This window comes from Phalaenopsis equestris, unplaced genomic scaffold, assembly GCF_001263595.1.
Source record: "Phalaenopsis equestris unplaced genomic scaffold, ASM126359v1 Scaffold000840, whole genome shotgun sequence".
Lineage (NCBI taxonomy): Eukaryota > Viridiplantae > Streptophyta > Magnoliopsida > Asparagales > Orchidaceae > Phalaenopsis > Phalaenopsis equestris.
The window spans coordinates 3,911,391-3,921,011 of record NW_018165280.1 but is presented as its reverse complement, the minus strand read 5'-3'; the positions used below and the strand labels follow the sequence as shown (position 1 = coordinate 3,921,011).

General features: G+C 32.2%; 1 protein-coding gene across 1 annotated transcript in view; it reads left to right on the top strand.

Moving 5' to 3' along the window:
- The window catches only part of LOC110031749 (guanine deaminase), an 11,986-nt gene extending 8,976 nt beyond the window's left edge, over positions 1-3,010 (top strand). The window contains exons 4-5 of the mRNA XM_020735118.1: positions 2,130-2,234; positions 2,563-3,010. Coding sequence (XP_020590777.1) covers positions 2,130-2,234; positions 2,563-2,751 — 294 coding nt within the window. The 3' untranslated portion in view covers positions 2,752-3,010. The remainder of the gene's footprint in view (positions 1-2,129; positions 2,235-2,562) is intronic.
- Positions 3,011-9,621: the final 6,611 nt, after the last annotated feature.

The window sequence follows — 9,621 nt, the reverse complement described above, 5'->3', positions numbered from 1 at the left end:
TTTTCTTTTATTTGGACTCCTGAAATAACTGTTCATGTTTGAGCCACTCCCATTTGCCCTTCTACGTCCTACCTTGAAAACCTGAACCTTGAATTCTTGAAGACTAGAACCATTGATCATTATCGAGAGTGAAAACGACTCCCGTCATTTGAGATGTAATTAACTATAGGGGCTTGCCTCTATAGGGAACTTGGAACCCAGATAAAATAAACCTTATTTAATCTTTGTATTAAATAGGGGAATTTGTCGGTCATATATAAAAGGTTCGCAGACTAAACGGATGTCACAAATCTCTTAGTTTGCTGGATTGGGTCTATCGCCGAGGTCTACACTTATCTTTCGGGAGGGTGTAGTATTCGCGGTATCAGACACGATTATGCAAACTATTGGACGAATGAGATCCATTTGGTCTCATTTTTCAAAAACTAAAACACACTACTTTCAAAACCCAAACTATATATCTTTTATATTTAAATTAAATCTCAAAAATTATTTTCATATATCATATTTTTCAAATAAATCTAAATCAATCTAATCGAAAAAAAAAATTTGACCGACATCAATAAGATCCTCATAGCATCTAAATTTAATAACTTCTTCAAAAATCCACCAAAATGTTAATTAAATTTAACTGCACTATTGAATCAATCAAATAATTTAAGCTTAAACACCTACGATGATGTCTTTGAAAAGTAGATCTAGAAATTCTCCCTTTAAATGATGCACAACTAGTTATATCAGAATCATAAAGTAATAGCTGTTTGTAAGAAACAAGCTTCAGTAGGTGAATCCCGCTAGGTATAAATGACAAGGCATGGACATAAACATGTTCGGATAAAGAGGTAAGAATAACGGTAGGATGTTATATCATAACACTTATAAATAATGTATAAAGGGTAATATTTTTGGATATGAGAAATATTTAATAATGCTTATTATACAGTAGAGTTGGTAAAGAATTTTGCTTCTTCTAGCTATAAATCTACTTCAGCTTATGTATCATGTAACAGAATGAAAGATATAAGATTTTAGTTCTCTCGAAAATCGGCGATATAGAAATAAGATTATAAGGTGCATGAAATAGGGTTGCACAATGGAAAATACATTCACATAGAAGAGAATAAAAATAAAAAATCTATAATCATAATTTCTATGCGTGCTCATCTTGCTGCTTGTAGATGGAAATCATATATTTAGAAAATGATGATTTTATTTTCACTCATTTGGATCACAGGAATAAAATCCTCAGTTTGATTTAGAAGGTGATCATCGAGTTAAAAGTCCATATTGATCTATAATTACATCCGACCAAATGATAAAATCTCTAAAAATTAAAAAAAAAAATTGAAAACATGCCTTCTTTGTTGAAGAAACCAAATGAGCCCCAAACTATACTTGGTATTTTTAAAGAAGCTTACACGCAAGTTTAAAGAAACAAGAAAAAAATATCAAATATGTGACGAATCTTTATTTTTAGCATTTTACGGTTATGGCACTGATCTTATTTAATCTTTTGATTGTGAATTACTGACAGAAGCATTGAAAATTTGTGTTTTTTTGCTTGTCTTAATTTATTCTGTCTCAACTTGAGAATCGCTGACAAAAAGTTTTATTTTTTTTTCAATTTTGATATATATATATATATATATCACTAAATTGTTGATTCCCGAATAATTATTAGATGCAAAGGCAAAAGCATATTTAGATTCCTCCTAGTGCTGGCATCAAGTAATCTGATTAATAAGATCCCTTCATTCCCAGCATGTAGAGTGTAGAGTACTACTGTGAAATCAAAACTAAAATTACATAATTAATCAGTCCATACATGCGACTAAGTGAGCTACGTGATCATCAATATATTTTTTACTATGTTAAAATTGTTTCACAACCAATGTTATTTACTCTGATCAGTAAATTATTCAACTTTTATATTCTTCTAATAATCAATAATTTCATCAGACTTGAAATCAGTAATTTACCATTTAAATACGGTTAACATAATAATATATACTCGTGCTTATTTGTATACAGCTTCTAACATTAGGAAACATGTTAAAATTCTGAATTTGGGTATCTTAGTGCTATTTTTTTTTATAATATCTGACAGCCGATGAGGCCTTCTATTTCAGGCTTGTAAAAAACTTGGGAAACTCGAGCTTTCAGATTGTGAAATATATGCATCTTGTGAGCCCTGTCCAATGTGCTTTGGTGCAATACATCTATCACGAATTAAGGTAATGACCTTCAACCTTATTATTTTTATTTTTTTGAACTTCAAATACATTCTACTCCTAAGAAAGTTGAATTGAATGGAAGATTCATATGGAAGAAATTACCAGTAGTTAAGTGATTGTGTAGCATTGGACCTCACTCTCATCTAGAGTGCTACAGTAGTTTTTCTGTCTAGAGTTTTTCACGTAAATTCATGTGTTATTCTCTTTATTTCTTTTTGTTGTTCATCGTATCAATTGCATAACATGAATAAATCAAGGTAAGAACAAAAACAAATCAAAACTAAAATTGAAATGCTCAATGATTATGTGGTCTATTTCATTGATTCAGAGGTTGGTATATGGAGCCAAAGCAGAGGCCGCAATTGCTATTGGCTTTGATGATTTTATAGCTGATGCGCTGAGAGGCACTGCGTTCTACCAGAAAGCCAACCTTGAGATCAAGCAAGCTGATGCTAATGGAGCCATTATTGCGGAGCAAGTCTTCCAGAAAACAAAGGAGAAGTTTCAGATGTACTGATTGGTGAAGGCAAATGAATGTATGTTTCTGTTTAAACTTTTTAAAGATTTTCGATGTGCTGCTGTCTTGAGTTTGGGTAAGCGTGTGGGTCTTCTCATGCTTCAAATAATGTTCTTCTAGTGTCTGAGAATAAAATTTTAACTGTGCTTTCTTTTGCAATCTAATTGGTTTATTGATGTGGAGGATGATTTTTTGCTATACCTACATTTTTTAATGTACCAAATTTCCATTTTTAATGAATTTGATAAGCTTTTGGCCATCTTGTGCTTGCATTTTTTGTTGAGATTAATATTTTCATCCAACATGATTCAAAAGTTTGGCTTAGTTGAATATTATTGCTACATTCAATAACATTATGTGCAAATGACCTCTGCTCGCCTGTATTAATGATAATAATAAGTTAGATTGAATAATATTATTGTCTTTTTAGACCTTAAATTTTGCTAACATTACCCTTGTTAACTTGCCTGATGACCAAGCTATGGACTTACCCGTCTATAAGGAAAAAAATCGATTATTGCTCCTTTTAAAGGATTTATGGGAGTTACCAAGGAAAAGGGCAAAAATAAATAATTAAGCAATTAATTGATCCAAGCAAATTACAAGATTGTACCTTATACTCAATGATTAAGTTATTAATTTGGATTATAAAGGGCCTTGTGAAGCTTAAAGCCAAGAAAAACTTTAAAAACCTCTCAAAGTTCACGAGCTCAGTCTTGTTGCTATTGTTGAACATAGTGTTTATGAGCAAGCTTTATTTCTATGAAGTTCATTTTGGCTTTTAATGGGGTTGTTGCTCACTTCTAAATAAATCTTCTTATTTTGTGGGATGAAGGATTGTTGTTGTTGTTGTTGTTGTTGTTGATGATGATTTTTAACAATTCTTTCACATGCAAATTTGAATAACAAATTTTGAAGTTTGTGCCTATTTATATAAAGCAATAAGTTGAGAGCTTGTAAATGTACTCTGCCTGGTTGGTAGTGATTTTAATAGGTGCTTACAATAATTGAAGGATTTACAACTATTGTCAAAACTTAGAATTTATGGAAGATGTTGGAAATAGAACCAGGTTAATTTCTTATTGATATAAATATGTGTATATATACCTATTACAGGATCAACTAGAAAGGAAAGAAAAAAAAAACTCATGATATAATAAAAAAAGAAAATAAATAAAAGCAGAATATAATAGAAAAAGGAAGGAAATCACAGAAAATAACTAAGAATAATAAAAAATAAATAATGGCTATTACTGGCCACTAATATATTCTAATACTCTCCCTCAAGTTGTAACATAGATGTTAGCATGTTCAACTTGGACTTGAACTAATCAAATAGTGGCTGAGGAACATTCTTTGTGAGTATATCTGTCACTTGGCTATTATATGGTACAAACGGAACACAAATTTTCCCGGACTCAAGATTTTCCTTAATGAAGTGTCAGTCAATCTCAACATGTTTGGTGCGATCATGCTGGATCAGATTGAGCAATGCTAATGGTTGCCTTGTTATCGCAAAACAACTGTAAGGGAACCGAGACTAGAAGACATAGTTCTCAGAGCATGATGCGTAACCAGAGAGCCACACAAATTCCTAGTGACATGCATGTCGAGTCATTATTTTCTCTTTCAAATGTATTTGATAGAGTTCCTAGGCTGAGTCTGTATCAAAAATAAGGTATGAGCATGAGTTTCGAGGCGGACAAAACATCGAACCACGTGGCAAGGGCTAGGAGCTGTAGCTCGTGTCCCGTACCTTAAGTTTGAATTCTATATTTTTTTGTATAGATCTAGGACTAGGCATGTATATGCAGAGTCTAGCCGTCTTTCATGTTTTTTCCTATGATATGTTGCTGACTTAGCGACACCGACCTCTTTTATATATTTTGGAGGGCTTTTACTTCCTATGGCCTCTCTTTTTTTATTCTGGTTTATCTAGGATTTCACAAAAATTGCATTTTAGGCTCTCTAAAACCTTAAAATTGTAAATTTTTCTACATAAAAAATCATAATAAAAGATTCAAGATAAATTAAAATTTAGGATTAAAAGATTCAGAATTGTTTAAAATATGTCTTTTACTTTCATGCATTGTCTTCGTGCCGATTTTAAAATGGCGGCATTGCATGGGCATAACTCAAGTCATCTAATAGGGACTCCACAATATCTAAGGATCGCTCCAGATAATTGCATCATTTGTATGTCACGAAGAGAAGCCTCCGTGCTTCTCCAACCTGTTTGACCAAACATATATTTCTACTAATGTGGTTCTCTAGTACGTGTAGGTCATTATACTGCTCCCTAACCCCTATGGGGTATAAGTTCTTTTGTTGAGAGTATTTTCAGTTTTGTAGTTGAACCTCCTTTTCTCCTCTTTTTTAGGGGCATCCTTATCATTTCGACAAGTATAAGTCCCACATTTTGGAGCTTCACCTGATAGTCATAGAATAGAGTTTTGTTCTTCTAACTTTAGGACTACCGAGGTCATGCGTGGATGACGTAATTTACGTATTGCTGACCGAGGATCTTTGGACGTGTTGGGTTAACTACTTTCGAGACCAAACAGACTTAGGGTCTTAGTGACATGGGATGACGGGTCTGTGGTACACTGACCCGACTACCTCTACCTTTTAGGAACTTCTCCCTTTCTTTGACTGCCCCGATCGAGCCTTGTCGCTTATATTACCTTCGTTGGTATCATCTCGATGGTCTGATTGTCGATGAGTTGTCACCCATTTGAGATACGATGATTTATTCTTTGCTTTTATGACCTGGATGTGCTTTGATGTATCAGTATTTCCTATTGGGATAATTCAATTATTTTGCAGGCTTCATATGCCGATGAATTCGTCATACATGTAGGGGTCGCGAGAGACTCACTCTCCGCCCCGTAGCTTAGCGGGAGCTTTGAAAGCTTTGGAGCATTCCCCTACAAGATACTCATGTTTTGATAGCCATGTGTCAATCGTCATCACCAATGTAAGCAAAACTCCTTCAGATCAAGAGTATTCTTGGGCAACCTCCAAGATATCATTAACCAAGTGGGATACGTCCCCTTGGGAGTACTCTATATCCTAGAACAGGCAAACACACTTGAATCTCTGGTACTGGGTAATCTAAGTAGAAATTCTTTCACAAATAGTGGTCCAAGATGTTTCTGTCTGATTTTGTTTAGGCGGACATACTTGACCTATCATTGCGAGGTTTATTGCACGTAGACTCTCCATGTTTATTCTCTTATTTTTCGACTTTATCATATGTCCGTCTTCTTCAGTTGCTCTCTTCTCCTGATCACTCAAATAATCCAGAAGAGATATTAATTTGAAAAAGGTAAGTAGACGACGATAGACAAACTGACTACTCTTTTAAAAATAAAATGAGAAAAAGAACAAAAACACACATCTATATAGAAAATTAAATCTATCAACTAAGGCTACTCGTTTTATGATTGTTGGATATATGCACTTGCTCCAAATGTAGTGCTAGGAGCACTTACATGTTGATAGGCTCACTCTTCATGTTCTGACTTCTCATGAATTATCCGGCAAATCATTCAGATTTAGGTACAAAATTAATCTTTATATTTATATAGATACACACAATTTTTTTTAATTAGATTGAGCTCTTTGTTTAAATAATATGTTGATAGAATGAAGAGTTGATACGTGAAGTGTCAGTTGAAAATATCAAAATAAATAGAGATAAACTTGATGAACTCAGACTGAATCAGGTATTATACTCTTTTTTTATTTAATCTCATTATTTTTTATATATTTGTACTAAATATAATTAAATTTATAACCTGAAAGTCGGGTTATTTGGGCACCATATTTAGATGTATATATGTTGTTATTACATGACATATATTTTGAGAACTTAAATATTTGGATTGCCCGTGTCCCACTAATAAGTTGGAAGTGTACTGAGTGACACCTACTAGATCACATTATGTGATGGTTTTCTGGCATTCAGTCTATATCGATTGAACTCATCGAATAAGATTTTGAGAGAGTCGATTGGCAAGATAAAGTAGGACTTGACTAGGAGCAATATTATCGTAACTATATCGAGATATGAAATAATTATTGGGCATATGTAGTATTATTCAACCCACCACAAGGAAATAGGAAAGAAGAATATGATTCATTATTTGCATTAGTATCAATCTTGGACACCACTCTACATAGTGAAACCTCCTACTCAGCCGCCAGATTCATATTACCCGTGTTCACCAGGAGAGAAAATAGTGGTATGGATTTACTATATTCTATAGCTACTACAGTTTTCTTTTATTATAAGACATAATAATAAATTAAAATTTTCAACTATACAGATTGATTACTTCACTCATAGCAAGGATATCACAAAAAATTTTGGAGGGGATCATGGCACAAGCGCTATTTTCATGAAACAAGGGTGTGATGAGATATTGGAGCTATCATACAAAGTGAAAGAATCAAATCATATTGATCATAGTGCATTTGATCAACTAAGTGGACATGATTTCAAAGTGGGGTTGTCTCATAGAACAGATGTCAGACCGCAAGACCCCCATAACTCAACTTTTGATGCTCTGGTCGTCTTCCCCCGCTACGAGACAATAAAAAACAAATGCTCCAAGAAGATCTTCAGTTGCGAGAAAACAAACTTCTTTTTTTCATGAGTCGCACAAACAATAGTATTCAGATTCATCTGATTATCCTGCCCAATCACTATTTGCGGGATCATCCAGCTACATAAGAATTTTCAACTATGCAAGACCCTCCAGCTATGCAGTACCATCGGCATATGAGGTTTCATCATTTAAAGACTACTACTTTTTTTGGTAGAGATCTGGATTTAAATTTTCTGAACATTCTCATGTCTGCGTCTATTTCTAACAAACTTGAATTTCATTACATCTCTATTTTATTCACTACCAAATCTCATGAATTAAGAAAATTATTTAGTACCACAGCAAGCTATGAATGACGCAACAGAAGATAATGATGTTGAAGAAGAATTTCAAGACTACCTTTTTGTAAACGCGATGTTACAAGAATATTTTAATGTGAAATAAATTTTATGAATTTCATATATTGTTAGTTAATTCATTTTTCTAACACTGTCATTGCCGGGTTCCAAGCCCAGAATGTGAAAACTTGAGAGTTGTGTTAGGTAGTCGACAACCAGTGTAAAATTTGTTGGAAAATCATGACATGATTCATTTTGATCATTGTGTACGTGATAGGGTGTCCCCTAGAAGCGATGCACTTTATTTTTTGAATACAATCGAAATTGTGAAAGGTTCACTGCACCAGTGCCCCGGTGTAGTGTCAAAATAAGCAAGAGTTCTCACATTACGGATGAATGCGGGTAAAAAAGTTTGTCCATAAAACTAATATAAAGATAAGATATTAGAATATTGGTACTCCCATATGTAAATTAATAAAATTAGTTTATATTATGATTCATAGAAAGATAAATGTCTTATGTATTCAAGAAACTAAATGGGTTGGAAAAAAGTATAAGGAGATTAATAACTTAGCATTTTAAACTTTGGTATTCAGGTAAGAGTCACAATAGAAATTGTGTTGGTGCAATTATAGATAAGAGTTTAGATAGATAAGAGTTTGAAAAATAATGTTGTAAAAATTAATAGAATTGGAGATAAAATTATAATTCTTAAGATTATTGTTGATACTAAGATTTTTAATATTATAAGTGCTTATGCTTCTCAAGTAGATTTAGATATAGGTTCTAAAGAAAATTTTTGAAATGACATAGAAGCTTAATACAAATGGTACCTCTTGAAGAAGAATTTTTTTTGGAGGAGATTAAATGAACACGTCGGTAGAGTAGTAGAAGATTTTAACAATATTCATGATGACTACGGTTTTGGAGTGATTATTGAAGAAGGTATGAGTCATATTAGATTTTGCTATAGCATATGATTTTACTATTACTAATATTTTATTCAACAAAAAAGATAAGCATATTATTACTTATAAGAATAGATCTAATAAAACACAAATTGATTATTTTCTTATGAGAAGAAGAGATCGTCGAGAATGTAAGTCATTCTAAGTGAGGATTTAAATACTCCACATGGTTTATTAGTTCTAGATTTTAAGATGAAGAGTTGTAAAATAAAGAATACTAGGAATCATTGTCATAGAATTAAATGGGGGCACTTAAAAGTCACATATAAAATTATTTTTATGAGTAAACTTCAAGATTTCAAGATTTGGGATGTTCATGATGTAGCAAATTATGTGGGATAAAGTAACAAATATTATTAAATAAGTGGCAAAAGATGTAATTGGAGATTCTAAAAAAAGTTTCTATAAACAAAAAAAATTAGTAGTGGAATAATAATGTGCAAGAAAAGATAAAAATATAAGAAGTTATGTTAAAAAATTGGTTTAAATATAAAAACCTTAGAGAACTAGGAAAAATATAAAATGGTCTGTATGGAGTTTAAGAGAACAATCGGTGATGTTAAAAATTCTGCTTTTAGTAATCTTTATAATAGATTAAATACTACATAGAGTGAAAAATATAAGTATAAATAAGTTAAACAAAGAGAAAAAAAAAGTAAAGATTTAACTCAAGTAAAGTGTATTCAAGATAAAAATAAAAAAGTATTTTTCTTAGAAAAAGAAATTTAATATAGGTGGTTGAGTTATTTTAATCAAATTTTCAATGAGATTTTTGAAAATACGATCACCTTAATGATCTTAATATTGTTAATAGTAATAAAATGTTTCATTTTTTCCTTCATATTAGGAAAAAAAGAAGTCGAGGAGGCTTTAAAGAAAACCAAGGGTGAGGCTTTAAAGAAAACTTTAAAGAAAACCAAGGGTGGAAAGCCTGTAAGACCTAATGATATC